General features: G+C 34.4%; 2 protein-coding genes across 5 annotated transcripts; both read left to right on the top strand.

Moving 5' to 3' along the window:
- Positions 1 to 1896: 1896 nt before the first annotated feature.
- LOC122281502 (phosphatidylinositol glycan anchor biosynthesis class U protein) lies at positions 1897 to 10830 on the top strand. 4 transcript variants are annotated; one of them, XM_043093025.1, is made up of 14 exons: positions 1897 to 2175; positions 2272 to 2319; positions 2421 to 2481; positions 2815 to 2847; positions 5685 to 5809; positions 6500 to 6634; positions 7587 to 7663; positions 7795 to 8060; positions 8444 to 8500; positions 8590 to 8758; positions 9777 to 9834; positions 9916 to 10001; positions 10105 to 10161; positions 10382 to 10830. In XM_043093025.1, exons 1-14 carry the CDS (start codon positions 2013 to 2015, stop codon positions 10472 to 10474), a joined length of 1428 nt encoding a protein of 475 aa, XP_042948959.1. In that variant the 5' UTR covers positions 1897 to 2012; the 3' UTR covers positions 10475 to 10830. The 4 variants fall into 4 exon arrangements, with proteins under 4 accessions (XP_042948959.1, XP_042948958.1, XP_042948960.1 ...); XM_043093024.1 differs by having other exon boundaries at positions 5685 to 5812; XM_043093026.1 differs by having other exon boundaries at positions 2079 to 2175; positions 5705 to 5812.
- Positions 10831 to 16229: 5399 nt separating this feature from the next.
- LOC122282901 (cytochrome P450 87A3) lies at positions 16230 to 19365 on the top strand. Its single transcript, XM_043094966.1, has 9 exons — positions 16230 to 16871; positions 16949 to 17270; positions 17382 to 17531; positions 17694 to 17945; positions 18049 to 18138; positions 18225 to 18303; positions 18398 to 18504; positions 18652 to 18779; positions 18870 to 19365. Exons 1-9 carry the CDS (start codon positions 16678 to 16680, stop codon positions 18994 to 18996), a joined length of 1449 nt encoding a protein of 482 aa, XP_042950900.1. The 5' UTR covers positions 16230 to 16677; the 3' UTR covers positions 18997 to 19365.
- The last annotated feature ends 61 nt before the right edge of the window (positions 19366 to 19426 follow it).

Genomic DNA, 19426 nt, shown 5'->3' with positions numbered 1-19426 from the left:
AAATGGAGTATTCCAAAGATTGATGCTAAATCTATTTACAAAACTACCAGGACTCAAATTGTTTTCAAAACTGAGTTCAATATTAAAATTGTTGAACAAATATATGCTATTTCAAAATCACATGAAAAATATTGCTTATTTAACAGAAAATCTATTCAAGAATTTTGGGTAAAAGACTATAAATTTATGCATATTGATTCCGTTTAAGTCGCTATTAAACCTCTCACGAGGAAAGATATCAATACTTCGATACTTCTTTGATTGGGAGATACTAAATTCAAAAAATGAGAGACTAGCATACTTGGTATGATTCAATCATCTCTGTTTAGTGGTCATGTTCATTTTGATTGTTTCCTTAATTTAACTCTTGCTTTAAATGATCATAATATCCTTACAGTTGTACTTTAAATATTTTAACATTTGGTTATAATATGGAAGAAGCCCGAGAAGGCAGTATTTATTATCACGTGTTAAAAACTAATTTAAATTCTAAAACTATTTTAAAAACTTTGGAAAATAAAACTTTATTAATCCAAAGTTTTACTCTTGATGCTAATGTTCAAGTTCTAGAAATAATTTATTGGAAATATATTACTCTTCCAATGAATGGACATATATATATATATATATATATATATTGCTTAATTACTTGAGCCGACTTTGAATTCAATCTCAATTTACACAAAAAAGAAGATTATGCAAATAGAATAATCTTATCTCATCATTATAACTTTTTCAAATTTTTACACAAAATATAATAAACAATTCAACTTTTTTCAAATTTTAAAATAATAATAATAATAATAATAATAATATTTTATTCAACTTTTATCTTTTATCTAAAACCATTTCCTCTCATATCATCTCTGAATCTAAACGATGATTTATATGACATAATTTAATTTAGAATGAAAATTTTAAAATTTGAATCTTAAAAATTAAATTTTACCATTAAAATGATGTTATTCATGTAAAAAAAAAATAGATAGATATATAAAATCATTTTTACAGATTCTTGTAAAATTATGTTTTAAATGAAGGGGAACTTTTGTAAAACAATTTATAAAAGTAACGTCACCTTACATAAATATTCTAATTTTAAAATATAAAAACTTATATTTATCATCCTATATCTTGCGCACCAACATATAATTTATCATTTTTTTATATTTAAACACAATTTTGCCTTTATATATGTATTTAAACAAATAAATAAAAATAATAAATTACATATTAATTTGCGATGTAGGAATGATAGACCACTCTCATTAGATTATGCATATATAAAAGACGTTTTTGATGAATATAAAATGAATTTAGATATTAGTTATTTTATTTACATAAATATTCACATTGGAATAGTAATTTTTTCATTATATAATAATAAAATAATATAAGATGAATTTAACTTTAATTATTTATAACAAATTTTTACATTAGATTATCTATTTATTTATTATATAGTAATAAATAATTAAAAAATATTTAATTTTTTAATTATTATTTAATTTTATTATATTTTACTATTTTACCTATTATATGTTAATTAGTAATTATATTCTAATTAAATTATAGATTAAAAAATAATAAAGATTTAAAAAACAATAACTATCAAAGGAGAGAAACTTAAAAAATAATAAAATAAAAATTTACTTGTAAAATATTAATTATTAAATTTGATTTTATCTTTACATATACTGTAATTAAAAGTTAAGAAATTTGATTATAAATAATTCATTGCAAGTGATTTTTATATTTAATAGATTAAGATGGATTTTAATTTTAAATATAAATAATCCAAGGAGAGTTCTGTTAATAGCATTCTCTTTAAAAAAAAAGTTGTACATGAGTGGTAAAAAATGTGTATATTTATCTCTCGATAATAAAATGCGGTACCCGCGGGGCAGTAGTTGGTCTAAACGACGACGTCCTTTCAGCTGAGGTAGATCCCCCTCGAAGCTCGAAATATGCTCTCTGGTCTCGCTGACCCAGTTTGAGAAAAACTGCGAGAAATGGAGCCTAAAGAGCAGAGCAAGGAGAAGAAGGAGAAGCTATGGTTTTGGAATTGGCTGATAGCCTCAGTCATTTTCAGACTCGTCCTTATATACTTCCCCAAAAACCTAAATCTCGCTTCTCGCCCCGAAGTCTCCACCCCACTCACCAGCCTCCGCCGCCGTACTCTCTCTGTCTCTGTCTGTAGCTTACACAGTTAACTCCATGCTTGGATCTATAGCTTAATCGCAATTTGTTTCTACATTATCTCTTTTGCAGTGGCCGAGGGATACTGGTTGAAGCAGTTATCAGTGTCTCCCTACGCAGGTTTATTATCATTTTTTATTTTTTTCAGTCTTAAAATGGTCTTAAGTTTGGGTTATTTTCCTTACGCTTATTTTAGTTACGTGTTTTTTTTTTTTTTACAGGATCTATGTACCATGGTTCTCCATTACTACTTTCACTCCTTGGGCCACTCACGGTCAAAAGGTACTACATTCGCTTATACGTTCCAGTCATGGCAAAATGAATCTACGTGGTTTGATATGCTTCTATTCGCTTCAAAGAACGCCTGATCTCAAACACTGTTTGAGTTATAATTCGTGGTTTGGTTCTAACTAGATTGAGTTATGAAATTAAAGTGAAATTGTATAAGCCATATATCAATGGAAACCTTTCTGCTGTAAAAAAGGATAGATTCTTGGATCCAAATGAAATCTTAGATAATTTTGAAGTCTGTTGACTGAATCAATTAAATTGTGTCGATGCAATCAATTCCTTTAGTACTAATGAAGTTATTGAACTATTTATCGGATGGTGCAGAATTGAAGGGCAACCCGATCACCTTTTATGCAGGTAAAGTGTGTCACTTGCTTCTTTCTCTTTGGATCATATATTCATTTTCATACTGTTTGTTTTCCTATGTTTTAAATTGCAATAATCCAATCTTAATGATAAGTGCCGCTTTAAAGAATAGATTACGGTTGCAGTTTTGTGCACCTGGATTTTAGTTTGACACTTTTGAATGTGCTTGAAAGTGTCGGGGTGATGACGTGACACAGTTTTCTATTTATATATACTCTCTGTGGTAGCACCTCTTCATCAACACATTTTCATTCAGTGGCCAGGTTTTGGGGTCTGCTGCTCTTGTTTTGCTTGGTGGTGTTTCTGTGTTTGTATGTGCGTGTCTGTGCTGTTTTTAAATATGAACCATTTGAACATGTTAACCAGCCCTAGAGGCCATATGTATCCTAGGTAAAGCGGAGTTTTCTGTGAAGGTTTTTTTTTATAAGTAGGAAACTTTATTGAAATGAATGAATCTAGGCGAAGCCCAGGTACACAGAAAGTATACAAAATGAGACACGTAATTACATTTTAGAAAGCTGAAAAGAAAACAAAAACTCATGAACATTCCCTCCCTTTAGTACAATAGCAGAAAACCACTGAAAGAGAGAAGACACAAAGAAATTCCAGATATCCCCCACTACTCACTCCTTGTTGTTAAAGCACCTGTCATTCCTTTCTGCCCATAAACACCAGATTAAACACAAAGGTATCATCCTTCATGCTGCATCCAGTTGAGAGCTATTGTGATGCCTGTTCCAGCATGCTAAAAAATCCACCACCCTCTTAGGCATAACCCAACTCAGCCCAGCTCTACGTTGAATGCCAAGCCATAACTCCCTAGCCACCTCAAAATGTAAAAGAAGATGATCAATTGATTCCCCATTCTTCTTGCACATGAAGGACCACTCCATAACAATCATACCACGTTTCCTTAGATTATCAATCGTCAAAATCTTCCCAAGTGCAGCTGTCCATGAAAAAAAAGCAACTTTAGACAGCACAAAAACCATCCAAATGCTCTTCCATGGGAAAGAAACATGTTGTTGGACCGTCAACACCTTGTAAAATGATTTAACAGAAAACTTATTACTCCCTGAGTGTCTCCACAGAATACGATCTCTCCCATTTCCTCTTAACTTTACTGAATACGTAAAGCTGAAAAAGCCTGCAATCTCTTCAGGTTCCCAATCCTGGGCATTTCTAGTGAAAATAACATTCCAATGTACTACCCAATTAGCACAACACAGCACCTCAGAAACTGCAACCTGCTGGTTTCCAACCAAGCTGAATGCAACCGGAAAAACAGTATTAAGAGGTCTCTCACTTCACCATTCATCAAACCAAAACCGGATTCTTTCACCATCTCCAACCTCAAACTTGAGACGTTTTTCAAAAATGTTCCACCCCTTTCTAATATACTTCCATAGGCATACACCATAAGACCCCCTACCCTCCTTAGAACACCATCTTCCCCACTCACATCCATATTTCCGATCAATCATCTCTCTCCACAATGAATCTGCTTCCTTTTGATACCTCCACAACCATTTCCCTAATAATGCCTTATTAAAAATAGTCAAATCTCGCACTCCCAATCCACCATTAACAATCGGGCAAATCACCCTTTGCCAATTCACAAGATGAATTCTCCTTCCCCATTCCACCCCGCAAAAAAGCTCTAAAATTTTTTTCAATCTGGTTAGCCACTCCCACCGGTAATGGAAATAAAGAAAGATAGTATGTGGGAAGATTGGAACGCGTGCTTTTGATAAGGGTTAACCTCCCCCCTTTTGATAGGTGTAGTTGCTTCCAACCTGACAATCGTGTCTCTACCTTCTCTACAACAGCGTCCCAAATACTCTTTGCTTTAAAGGACACCCCCAAGGGAAGCCCAAGATATTTCATAGGAAGAGAAGCAACTTTGCATCCCAACAAATCCTCTAGGAAGTTAATATTCCTCACATCTCCCACTTGTACCAATTCCGACTTTCCCAAGTTCACCTTTAGGCCTGAGACAGCTTCAAAGCACAACAAAACAACCCTTAAAGCTTGAATCTAACTACTTTTATCATCACAAAAAATAAGAGTATCATAGGCAAATAGTAAGTGAGAAATTGAAATAACACCATTACTATTATTTCCCACTGAGAAACCAGCAAGAACGCCCCCCCCCCCCCCCCCCTCTCCCAAAAAAAAAAAAAGCAGCCACCACGTGACTCAAAGCCTCCATAACAACAAAAAAAAGAAAAGGGGATAACGGATCCCCTTGTCTCAAACCCCTCAAAGTCTGAAAAAAACCACATGAGATACCATTAACTCAAACAGAAAACCGGGTAGTCGAAACACAATGTTTAACCCATCTGCACCACCTATCCCCAAAGCCACATCTTCTAGGCATATAGAAAAGAAAATCCCAGCATACATGGTCGTATGCCTTTTCTGTGAAGTTGCCAGACTACATTGTCCCTGCCATTGCTTTTGTCGTTTTCATAATTCTGACAATATTAATGAACACCGACTTTTAAAAAAGAACTCTATTGATGAACAGTGTGGCTACTCTATCATAGTTAAAGGGGAGTGGTTTGCCTGTGAAGTTGCCAAACTACAATATCTCTGCCATTGCTTTTGGTGTCTTCATAATTTTAACTATATTAGTGAGCAGTGTGGTAATTATATAGTGATCAACTACCAACTTGCATCAATATGGGTGAAATTACTTCTGTCTAATCTATTCGTGAAATTTCCTTTTCAAGCTGACATTGCTGTTACTCATATTTCTTTTTTCCTTATATTAACTTGTATTGTACATTTAATGAGGCATTTAATATCAACACCTTTGGATACAGTTTGGTTTTTGTGATTGCAGATATTGTCAATGCAATGCTCATTCGTGCTACCGGTCAGAATCTTCAGATGGAATATATTCGGAGTTTGAAACTTCTAGACCATGTTAAATTATTAGAAAAGCCAGGTAGTTGTAAGAGTTAAAGAGCAAGATACCTATAGGATTTGCTGGGCAAGATTTTTAATTTATTTAGGTAAAGGGTGTCTTGATACAAGGATAGTGAAGAGGACCAGACAATTGAATCAAGCAGTTTAAAAAGAAATGACATGTTCACATATATAGCATGTAGATGTCTTAATGTCGAGATGAAACATAAAAATTATATGTGCATTTGATGGATGTTATAGCTACCTGACTAATGCATAATTAAGTTTGGAGCGTATTGATGATTTATACATGTACAAAGGGCAAACTTAACTTGTCAATTGTTTCATTTACAGCATGACTCTTTATCAGCTGAAATGGTGCTGGAAGATTGATGTTACTGAAGTATTTTGAATAGGTTGCAGTGAATTTTCATCATGGCACACTGTTTAGGCCACTTAATTTACCTCTCATTGTTATATCTTTTAATTCTGAGTGTATAGAGGAAAATTAAAGAAATTTGGAAGAATTACAAGTTGGGGGGTTGACTGTTGGAACAGTCCAATTCTCTCCCCCTACTCATTCCTTTCCAAATAGACCTAGTGATCTATGGTGCGTTTATTAGGAACTTATTTTTTTATGCCACCTAGATCAGTAACTAATTTTTATTCCAAATTGCCCCCTTCTCATCTTTCTTAAGCTGATGAACTGCATTATTCATATTTGTTGCAGAGATTATTCCTTCTGGAGATATTGCCGCTCTTGTGTACTTGTGGAATCCTTTCACAATAGTTGCATGCGTGGGTTTGTCAACATCCCCAATTGAAAATCTTGCCATCATTTTGTCCCTTTATGGAGCATGTAAACGTAAGATGCTAACAATTGTTGCATTGTGCATTTTTTGTTTACAGTTCTGAGGCTAACTTAGCAACTTTTCCTTTCAAGCTGGTCATGAGAACTATATTTTCCTCTATGATCATGTGGTTACCTCCCCACCCCCAGCTGTCCAACCATGTACATCCACACACACACAAACACAAGGGAATGAAGAGGGAGAAAAACTAAATGTCTTCTTGTAGTGTGATGTTCTATGCTTCTCTCATGTTTGTTGTCTGGGAACATTTTTGAGTTTGGTCTTCGCGTTGCTTTTTCCAAGGCTTCTTTTGATGTTTGCTTGGCATACTCGTGGATGTGGCAATTAATCATTTATGCTTTCTAATACTTGGGGCCTTGGCTTGCTGTAATTGGCTCAAGTGGCCATTAACGGTCAAGTGGTTGAAGATATTGTTCATTCACTCAAATCCTGTAGGCTCCCAAATGATAGGCATTTCCTATGTAAGATGGCCCACCTGGGAACTGTTCCTGCAGCATAAAGTGATAAAATATTTAGGATGTTATTACAAAAGACTATCTCCACTGCCTAGTAGTGCACTGATGAGTGCCTATAAAAATAGAAATCGTACATACACATGCATTGATTTGCAATCATCTTATGGCTGCATGGCATTTTGAATTATGTCTAGAGTTATTGTAAATCTTTAATCTATCGAGTAATGATGAAGTGATCTATTGAAAAAAGTTGAGGGGCATATTATGTGGTATTGTACCATACAAGAACATTCAAACCAGATGAAGAAGGTGCAATTCTTCTTGCTATTATTATTTTCTGATTGCTCTTTCATAAAACTTTTCCATGATATGAAATTTTCCTAGTGGGATTATTAGCATTTGACATAGAAATGGATGAAGGTATATTTGAGACTTATTTCTTATGTAATTTTTCGCTTGTTTTTAAATGTGTGTTTATTATGGAATGCAGGACAAGCTCCTTTGGCAGCCTTTGGATGGGTTATAGCAACGCATCTATCCCTGTATCCTGCAATTTTGATTATTCCGGTATGTCTTTCTTTCTGCCTTATATTGTGTTTGGTGGAAACTGAAAATCCTTCAAATAACACATGCACATGTTTTTTTAAATTTCCAATAAATGAAATTATTATTTTTTATATAATTCATTTTTGTTCCAGATGATTCTTTTATTAGGATATGGCCCAGATACTCCTCCTAGGAAATTGTTCCTGCAAAGAAGAAATGTTGAAGTTGGAGATAATCCTCCAAATGATAGATGTTGTGAGCGAGAGGAAGTGGTACATAGACCAGAAGTACCGCATATATTCTCATGGAGACCAGTCATTCATTTCTTATGTTGGACTTCTTTGTGGTCAGTCTATGTGTTAGTCCTATGTGGCATATCTGTTAAACGGTATGGTGGCCTCTGGGAGTTGTTTAAAAGGTACGTGTTGTATATCCTAATAATCTGTGTTGATACTCTGCATTGTGATATTGCAGTACTTGCAGCAAATGCCAAATACAGAACATTCTCCCTACAAGTTCTTTTCAATATTTCTAAATGATGTGCAAAATAAGATATATACATGTCACATGAGGTGGTGAGTGGTTTGCTGGGTCAAGAAACAAATAATTGGCTGACTACTACAGAGTCAGGAAAAAATTCAACCATATAAGTCGGGCACTTGACATGACTTATCCAATCAATCCCTTTGATCGTATTCCTAAACAAATATTCTGCCCGAGATTCTAGATTCAATGTTCTACCAATATCTGTTGTTTACTATGATGTCTTGAGTTTTCCTATATGCACGGGTTCTTTTGCAGAACATATGGGTTCATGCTCACTGTGCAAGATCTGTCTCCTAATATTGGTGTCTTATGGTGAGCCTGAAAATAAATTTGATGTAATGTGGCATAATCCTGAAGTTGTCAGACTTGTGTATAATCATCTGTCTAATGTCTTACCACAGGTATTTCTTTGCAGAAGTTTTCGATTTTTTCAGAAACTTCTTTCTGATAGTTTTCCATGGGAATATTCTGTTTATGATGCTGCCATTAGCCATACGGCTGAAACATCGACCCTGCTTTTTGGCTTTTGTGTACATTGCGATCTCTTCAATGCTTAAGTCTTATCCTTCAGTAAGTTTTTCCTTATTTAATTCAAGTTTGACTTTTACCAAAACTATAGACTTTCTTTTGCAATTTGACCCAGAGATACAGTGAAATTTCTCTTATTTTTCTTATTGCCCCAGAACAAAAAGAGATCTTAAGTTGTGTTCTTATGTATGTTAAATAAATATTACTTCTGCACAATACATGCTAAATACTGAAACACTTGGAGGACACTGTGAAGCCTGAATTGGCAAGTAGCACACGCTCCCTCACAATCTAGGAAGCTAAATTTTACCATCATTTGGAATTTAATGCATGTGCAAAATCCTTTAAATTAGCTAATGAACAATTGAAATTATGGAAGAAGATTCTCCATGACTTCCTTGTATCTTTAGACAATCATGAGTATGTGCTGCTCTTGTATGTCCATTGTACTTGGGCTATGCCTATTTCTATCAGTAAAATTTGTTTACTGATAAAAAAGAATTATGAAAGAAGATTCTGACAGAGAAAATTGAAAGAGACTTAACTGAAACTGATTCAGTCGATGGAAATGTAACTTTTTTCGGCATATTATGTGTTCGCTCTTGTTGATATATCGTATGGTTGGTATTATTCTTTGTTCTGAAATATTATAGATGCACAAGAGGTTTATAGAATCTCTCTTACAAAGACACCTCACTAGTAGAAGAAAACTCTTCGAGGGTTCGCCTCCTTTTATCTGCTTCTACCCATATCTTCACGGTGTCTAAATACAAGACCAAACACAGAAAACCAGCTACTGATACAAATTATGACAGAAATACAAACTTCCAAAAAGATTTCACAGATTTCAATTTCTGATTTTCACTCTCATCCTTTGGTTTCTACAAGCCTTTTTCCCCCTTTTCTTGATCTGTGCAACAATCACCCTATTAGCCCTTGTAACAAATACTTAATTGGGTTTCTTTGAATACTTTTTTACTGTTCATTTACATTATTTAATGTTATATTTAGAAGCTAAGTAGCTCTTCCCTTGCCTCTTTTATTTTTATGATTCAATTAGGTTGGAGACTCAGCACTATACTTGGGTTTGTTGGGGCTGTTTGTTAACGAGCTTGCAGGCAAGTTAGCAGGTTCTCTTTTTTACTGACCTAGTTAGACATGGTTTGGTGTCTTAACTTTCTAGGTTCCGTAACATGCAGATATGCAATTCTCTTTCTTCCTGTTCTGTGGATATGTTGGGGTTTCTCTCCTTAGCCCTGTGATGCACAACCTGTGGATATGGAGGGTATGGCTCTTTAAAGCTGATCCAAGAGAAATGAATATATATATATATATATATATATATATATTTCTTTTTCAGATGGTGATTTGTTTAATTAAAACTGCAGGGCACCGGCAACGCAAATTTTTACTTCGCAACGGCAATGGCTTATGCTTGCTTGCAGGTTTGTTTATTTGCAATCCCTCTATTCGTTATTTGGTGTGAACTTGATACTATTAAGTCTATTCAGAATTGCAGTTGCTGTTGGAAGAAAAAAGCTCACATAAAGTTTATTTCATACTTGTCATTTATAGCGTAGTCGAGCCTTGATATAAGTTTGTCATCACCATTTCTCTGCCATTTACTTGACAGAAGTTTATTTGATACTTGCCATTTCTCTGCAGATTATCTTGGTGGTTGAGAGTGTAAGCGCTATGCTCAATCATGACAGAATGCTGAGAAAGCCTCTAACAGAGCTTCAAGATGGCAAAAGTTGAGCACTTCTTGCGACTGTATGCATATTTCTGATCACTCGGTTGGGTGCTTTGGAGTTTTACAGCCACAAAAATTGCAGTGGCAGCGCTACTATGGTCTTCCTTATCTTTCACTTCTCATATACATAATTGCAAAGCTCTCTCATGATGGATCGGACGCCATAGCCATTCTCGTGAAATGCTTTTTAATCAGCAGCTTTCAGATTTGTAGGATTAACTAACTAGATAACAATGTTTCAAGGGTATCATTTTCTTTCCAGTGTACATTATTTTGTTGGATTCTCAAGGCGCTTTTTGTATTCGCCCTGTGCATATTCAAATGACACATACTCTAACTAAGAGGAGTCCGAACCCACTAATCATCCTTTTGCAATGGTTTTGACATCTCTACCATGCTAATTAACGAACAAGCAGCTTAAGAAGCATTTACAACTTGTCTTCTTCCCTAATTACCTAAAACCTCGAATGTGCCTCTGAATAATAGTCGCCATCGCTTTTTGGACCGTGTCACACCCAATCACGATGAGCTTCCGAGCCAGATTTTTGGACCACCTTGAAGATTGTGGTTCTTTGTGATCTACTCCATATTTTTTCCCCTTATGGTGACATATGAAACTTGAAATTCCTTTCCTGTACATCCTTGTTTGACAATTGATAGAAATAATTAATCATACAAATCCAACATCTACGAACCCTATAAATTTCTCTTGGAAAAAGCAAAAGTCGCAAAGCTAGCTATTGGTAACGTATAGGTGAGCAAAATAGCATATAGGGACACCCCTGTTTGAGTAAATTTTTTTTTTACCCTTTTTAACGTAACAAATCATAAATATTCTTGCATTAGGTTATTATTGTGGTGTGCCCTAGGGTGCGACCACATAAACAAATCCTATATATACATGAACCTAAAATGAATTTTGGATTGTTAAACAAGCCAGGCTTTGAATATATACATATATAATACAATTTTACATGGGCAACCAGGTGGGGCTCATGTTTCCGAGGCCCAAGAATTTATGAAGGTCATAGGTCATGGATGACAGCATCTGCAGCTTTGCTTGGCTCAATATGCTTTATTTGTTTATTCAACACACGTTTTATACTTATCCCAGCAGTTACACGAGAGATGTCAGATACTCTATTTTTAGTAATGATATATTATATATAGTTGTGTAGAGTATGTAAGTACTATATAATTATTTTTAAAAAAATAAAATTTATTATTAAAAAAATTAATTTTTTTTATATAGATCTCGTATTTATTAATTTTTTTTAAAATAATTACACGACACTTATACACGATTGTAAATATCTTTTTTTTTTTTTTGAAAAAAAAATATGATACTCGTCTCAGTTCGTTATTTTTATGGACAAAAAAAAAAAATACTTATTAGGGAAAGGATAAGACATTCAGAAACGGATTGAACAAAACCATGAACAGTGTCGGTCAGTAATCTTCATTGAAAGATACTTTCAGTTAATATGGGTTTTTTTTTTTTTCCTAAGATACTTTAAGTACCCAAAAAACCTAAATAAATGGAAATGAAAAAAGAAATGACAGAGAGCATTTCAAATTTTCAATACTTTTTAAATGTGTAAATTACTAGCCTAGCCAATACAAAATGAAAATATATAAAATAAAAAAGTGGGAACAAGTTATGAACCCGGGGGAGCTTCTTCGAAACATAAGCTTATTGGAGATAATTAGGATTTTATAATTTATATATTAAAGGTTTTGGTCACAAAAGAATTTTGTAAAATTAAATCTATAAGTTGGTGTGTCTTGATATACGTTATAGAGTAAAAATGTTTTTATTGTCAAATATATTTAATATATTATATAAAATCGTATCAGTTTATAGATTTATATTTATAAATAAAAAATTTGTGACAGTAACACTTCTTCTAGAAATAAGGAAATGTGTCATCGGCTGCTTTCTTACCAATTTATATGGATATATGTAAGTATTTATCATATTTATTAAATAAGTAATACTACAAGTCACATTCTCATTTCACTTTCAGTACATTATATAAAATATAAATTTTTTTTATCACACTTAAAGAATATAAAGATTGAAGGATAATTTTACCTCATTAAATTATTCAGATCCAATAAAACTCACTCTAAAAAATGTACAACAACATTGGAAAGTGTTAAAACGTGAACATGGCACCTCGACAACCCCTAATATATACATCGTAACTCACAGACACACAGAGAGTGAGAGAGAGAGCATTTAATAGAAGCTATAGCTTTGAGGGACTTGCTTGCATTGCAACGAATGGTCAAACCCTACAAAGAAGACAACAAAACGAGAACCCACTCTTTTCGATTGAAGTATACAAATATGGAAATTTGACTACCTAAAAATGACCTAAGATCATAGACTTATTATTAAGAAACTAATTATATTGATAATGTAAACAGCTGAACTTGTCAAAGTAGGAGTAGTTATCGACTTTAATATATTATATGGCCGTCTTCCTCATAATTAAGGTTACTCGATCATCAAGTCTTTAAACAGATTAAAAAGTTCAGATATTAGTGATTAAAGAGAAAACTTTTAATCATTTATATATATATATATATATATATTACATGCATCTAGATTTTTCACTTCTTCTTTCATCATCATGATCTTAAACAATATTGCTCATCTTGCTTCTACTCCAAACGGTTTGATTCGTTCCCCCTACAGAAACCAAAGCACTGCACGTATACTGCAATATTCAACCATCTTGATCAAAGAAATGGTTTGGTTCTAATTTGCTTATATATATAAACTAGCATCTATATTCTTTTATTAGTTTAATTAACTCAGGCAATATATATATTGTATATATTTCATTCTCATATGTATGTATTATATATATATATATAGAGTCCACAGTTAATGGGTTCCACACATAATCAATCATGCCAAGTGTTCACATGCATGTGCAAGTGGGCGCCTTGGCATGCATGTCAACAACGATCGATGTCTGGCCTGTAATTTTATTGAGAACCTTCATATATGATAAATAAAAGGTACTTTAATTAAAAATTTTAGTACCCAAAACCAAGTACTAGAAAGTAGAAAGCAGCCTATAAATTATAAGCGAAAAACTATTCAAAACAACTAAAAAAACATTAGAAATTAATAAACTGATGATCTTCAAAACCAAGGTGCATGCATGAACTTGCTGCAGGTCAAGTTGATTATCCTTAGTACTACTGACTTCAAACTATTAATGTACGACGTCCACGTGCTTAGCAATTAATTTTAAGCAAGTAATTTTTTTTTTTTGATAATAATTTTAAGCAAGTAATTATTTTCAATTGTTTAATGTAATTTATCTAGAAAAAGGGGGAATACTTGTGGAGATCATGTAGGCCGTGCACTATTAATAACTCATGATCACTACCCTTTCGAATGAGACCAAAATGTCTGATTAATTTGGCGATGTTAAGATTTTAATATTAATATATATAATCGTTAAGGTTTTTTTCTAACTTAAAATTAATATAATTAATTTGTTACGATTATCTGAACTCCATCGTTAGAGTTGCTAGATGGTTAAATCAATGATAGCTAAAGTTCATTTATTTTGTTATTTTGTGTGAAATCACTTCTTATCTTAATAACTAAATTAAATATGATTTACTATAGAGTTAAGAGTTTAAATTTAAGACTTATGTCCTGATATCATATAAATCATACTGTTTATCTTAAAAAATAGTAGTCAAGTTGATGAGAATATGTAAATTTAATTATTTGTATTATATTCTTATAACTTTGTAAAATAAAGACAAAGAATCAATTCAATTATTATTATTATTATTATTATTATTATTATCTTCCTTCAAATGTATACATATACTGTAGCATAACGTGTCATAACATCGTTGGAGTAAAGAATAACATTACTCATTGAAACACTATTTAGGTAGGTCAGAAATATAGGGTGTCATATAATTAAATTTGTTCATTTAAATACTAATTTTTAATGATATGACATTTGATAATAAAATAAAACTATTTCATGCTATAAAGCGCAAGAGGAAAAAGATGGAACTTCCCACACTTTAACTTGACATTACAAATCTTTTCCATCTTTAAAAAATAAAAAATATAAATATAAATAAAAAATATAAATCCATTAGATGGTCGCCAATGCCACCTTCCAATTAAGATGAATTCTGGTTTTAAAGGTAATTTGACTGCGAGGCCTCCTCAGAGACATGAGACACGTGTTCTACATCCGAAGTGGTAGCAACTAATCAATCAATCATATCTCGTACTTTGTAAGATTTTCCAAGTCAACTCTTATCATTAATCTGAAACCGTCGGATCAGCTGACAAAGAAGAGAAGGATGAAGTCAGCACACCCAATGGGAATCTAGGTATGTAATCTTCCAGATGTGGACCATGAGATTTGCATCTTTGTATAATTAAGACAGATAGACAGCTAACTTCCAGGCACTCCCACCAGACATGAGAAATTTCCATGGTATCACAAAAAACATTAAATTATTGTATTCAAATGAGAGGAAAAACCTTATCTTAAGGGTTTAGTGAACAAAAAGCTTGACATTTTAGCAACAACTTTCATTCTTTATTCATTGCAATATAATATATGATCTATATTTATAATTCCAATATAAAAGCTAATTGAGCTGTCAGTAGTGTGCGCCCCCTCAGGGAGACCTTTCCAAGCCCATGTCAAGCAGTTAAGCAATCTTTGTCATCCTCTCAAAGAACCCATTCCACCACTTGAAATTTTCTTCAGTGAAGAGAACCTTAAATGAAAAAAATAATCACCAAACTAAAAAAAAATTGGGAAAAAACGAAAAAACAACTTTAGAGGTGTCTGAACTCATTAAGAATTATGAAAAAATCAGCTAAAATGGGGTGTAATTCAACCTGTTCTTGGTTGCATTCTCATCCATCCTGTACGTGACAGCTATGACACGATGAAATGGGAATCACAAAACTCGTGTTGAGACAAACTTTTTGGGATTCCAATGTTCATAATTTCCAGCTCTAACCCTTTGTCCAAATCAATCCCATCATCCTGATCTTAGGCATTCACGTGGAACGTCTTCAAATATGTGGGTGAAGAATAGTAACAAGTATATATGTGTAGTGTAATTGGGAATTGAACATGATGAGTGAGACCTACCTACGTTGTATGTGGTAGTTCTCGCATGGGAGTGGAGTCCGTGGCTCAATGGCCGGGACGGTGCTCTATGTGTGTTGGAAATCATGACTCAGTAGTACGTCACTAGTACCTGATCAACTAGATTAGCTTACCTATCTGTGACCAAGAAATTTAAAGAACATGAAAGCATAGATACAGAATAATTTGCATGCATTTTCTAGAACAACCTTGAAATCGCTTGTGATGTATGCACTTAGATTACGAGTCTGACAATAAGGAATATAAGATAATGCTTACAGCTAAAAGAAGATCTAGGAAGAGATATGATTCTGAAAAACAAAGAAAGAAAAGAATGAAACATAAGAAAGAATATGTGTGTGGCATCTTTCATGGCATCAACCTCGTCACATAGATACTATAGTATTCAGCATGGATATTGGGAAGATTTTCAAAGTAGTGAAAGCACATTAGATTTTAGAGTTTTTAGTATTTAATGGACTATTGAATTCAAAATTATAGTTTGGCCAGGCAAATCCTTCAAACCTCTTCTCAAATCTAGGTATAAGCCCTTCTGTTCCTGCAAAATCTCCTTAAAAAAAGGCCATGATTCTGCCTCGTGTTCCTTTTTTTTAAGTGTTAGCGATACTTTTCACCATAACCAAACAAATCATCCACTCTGTATTTGCGTGCATGCATGCGTGTGTGTGAGAGAGAAGAGAGGGTGAGAGCGCCCTTGCATCATGTAATCATGCAAGGCTCTTTTAACACAACTTTGTAGCTGCGTTGACAAAAGATAATGTAATTTGTATTTTCAATAGGAAAACCGAAAACTTTATGTTATTTTTTGAAAGTCTGGCCTGCCTATTTAAGAAGATATCCTGGTTGCTAAGATACATGCCAGCACTTTCTGCTTCTTCCTGTCTATTCTCCCCCACGTTTCCTTCATTAAACTCTTCTCATTCAATCAAAAAGGGAGTTGGCAAAGCAAAACTCGATCCCCCATTGTTTTTTTTTCCCAATTCAAGATCTTTTCAGAGCTTCTATTAGTAACAAAAGGCAAGATGTGGGCATTGTTCATTGGAGCTTTGATAATTATAATCATCACACATTGGGTTTACAGCTGGAGAAATCCCAGATGCAGAGGAAAACTCCCACCAGGTTCTATGGGCTTACCACTCCTTGGGGAGACGCTTCAGTTCTTTGCTCCAAACACTTCTTCTGATATTCCTCCATTCATCAAAGAAAGGATGGATAGGTAAACTTCTAAGTAATACAGTATTCTTGTTGCTGTTGTTGTTCTCCTTCTGCACATAACACATTTTACTTTTCCAGGTTTGGGTCTATATTCAAGACAAACTTGGTGGGAAGACCAGTTGTGGTATCCACTGACCCGGATCTCAATTACTTTGTCTTCCAACAAGAAGGACAATTGTTTCAAAGCTGGTACCCAGAAACGTTTACAGAGATTTTCGGACGACAGAATGTGGGTTCCTTACACGGGTTCATGTACAAGTACCTCAAGAACATGGTGCTGAATCTTTTTGGTCCTGAAAGCCTTAAAAGGATGCTCCCTGAGGTTGAACAGGCAGCGAACAGAAGATTACAACAGTGGTCATGTGTGGACACCGTTGAACTAAAAGATGCAACAGCCAGTGTATATAAATTCAGGCTTACCATTATTATTATTCCTTTCATTAAAAAGAACCAACAGTTATAATTTCCTTAATTTTCCCAATTCTTGACATTAATCATTTGGTCTTTGCAGATGATTTTTGATCTGACTGCAAAGAAATTGATAAGTTATGATGCGGATAATTCCTCGGAGAATCTAAGGGAGAACTTCATTGCATTCATTCAGGGATTGATCTCCTTCCCTTTGAACGTTCCCGGAACGGCTTTTCACAAATGTTTGCAGGTGAACCAAAATCTGACATAATAGTTAGTGTCATGCATGACACGCATCTTTCTTCCCCCTCGATTCATGATATAGGCCGGAAAATTAAAAATTAATTTCCCACTGAGTAAAGATTAATATCCCATGTTTCTTGGTCTTGAGTATTCAAGTTTTTTTTCTCAGGGTAGGAAAAGGGCAATGAGGATGCTTAAGAACATGTTACAGGAAAGACGGGCAATGCCCAGGAATCAGCAAAGTGATTTTTTTGATTATGTAGTCGAAGAGCTTCAAAAAGAGGGAACAATTCTCACAGAGGAAATTGCTCTGGATTTGATGTTTGTGCTTCTGTTTGCCAGCTTTGAAACAACTTCCCTCGCTATAACTTTGGCCGTTAAGTTTCTTTCAGAATACCCTCTGGTATTGAGACAACTGACGGTTCGTAAAGCAATTCAAATTTCGGAATGGAAGATCATTAAATTGCTTTCACTAACTTTAATTTTACCCCCATCATCTGACACTCTCTAAAACCCTCTCTCAGGAAGAGCATGAGGCAATTCTTAACCAGCGGGAAAATGCTGATTCTGGACTTTCCTGGAAAGAATACAAATCAATGACATTTACATTCCAGGTGGTTCAGCAAATTTCAGTTCTTTCTTACAACATATTGTTCCTATATGTAGCTCTGCACTACGTATTGACAAGTTCGACTTGCAGTTCATAAATGAAACAGTTAGACTGGCAAATATAGTTCCGGGCATCTTCCGAAAAGCATTGAGAGATGTACAATTTAAAGGTATGCATTCACATTATACAGGACTACTAGCTATTCATTCATGCAAACAAAAACAGATGGAACATGGCATAATATGCAAACATCAATATTGCAGGATATACAATTCCAGCAGGTTGGGCCGTTATGGTATGTCCCCCAGCTGTACACTTGAACCGAGCAAAATATGAAAATCCTGTTGCTTTCAATCCATGGAGATGGGAGGTGGGTCATATTTTTTAAACCTTTCGATTGCAATTTGCTGCAAGCAGCCTGCTACTCTAAATGAATTAAGCCTAAATTAGAACTTAGACCAATTAATCAAATCAATCTTCTTATTTCTCAACTTCACTGAAAATTGGTGGCATATAGGGAGTGGAATTAAATGGCGCATCCAAACATTTCATGGCTTTCGGTGGCGGCATGAGATTCTGTGTCGGAACAGACTTTACTAAGGTGCAAATGGCTGTGTTTCTCCATTGTTTGGTAACAAAGTACAGGTAACTGTCCTAAAACTGCTGTGTGTGTGTGTGCGTGCGCATGAGAGAGAGAGAGACAGAGAGTAACCTAGTTTACATCTGAACTTCCAGGTGGAAACCAATCAGAGGAGGAAATATTGTCCGAACTCCTGGCTTGCAATTTCCTAAAGGCTTTCACATTCAGCTTGCGAAGAAGGATGCGAGGAAAAAGGAAAAAACAGCAGACAACTCTGCATAATCAAAGGTAAGTAATGCCCAGGCTAGTCATTTGTGTGGCTAGAGACACCATGCTAAAGGTTCCAACGTGGCCTCATATATGTCCATAAAGATCATTGGCCTCAAGCTGCAGAGGATGTTAGTCAAGAATACAGTCACAGAGTGCAAGTGTGGGGGACAATAATATAGGTCTCTCATACAACAATCATGACGTAGGTTTGCCCAGTACCACATGCATAGTTTTTTGCGTTGAACTTCTCTCGATGTACAATTGGGAAGAAGGAAAAAAAGGTTAAAGAATATCAATATACAATAAACTCATCAGGATGATGATTTACATGTACGAAATAGTGTAAATGCTTCATTGTCGTTCAGTTTTACCAAAAGAAAACCCCCCTGAAACTCGTGTTGCATATATTCCATATCACCCCAACTTCCCCCCCCCCCCCCAA

Source organism: Carya illinoinensis, chromosome 11 (assembly GCF_018687715.1).
Source record: "Carya illinoinensis cultivar Pawnee chromosome 11, C.illinoinensisPawnee_v1, whole genome shotgun sequence".
Taxonomy (NCBI): domain Eukaryota; kingdom Viridiplantae; phylum Streptophyta; class Magnoliopsida; order Fagales; family Juglandaceae; genus Carya; species Carya illinoinensis.
This window is presented reverse-complemented; position numbering and strand designations above follow the sequence as displayed.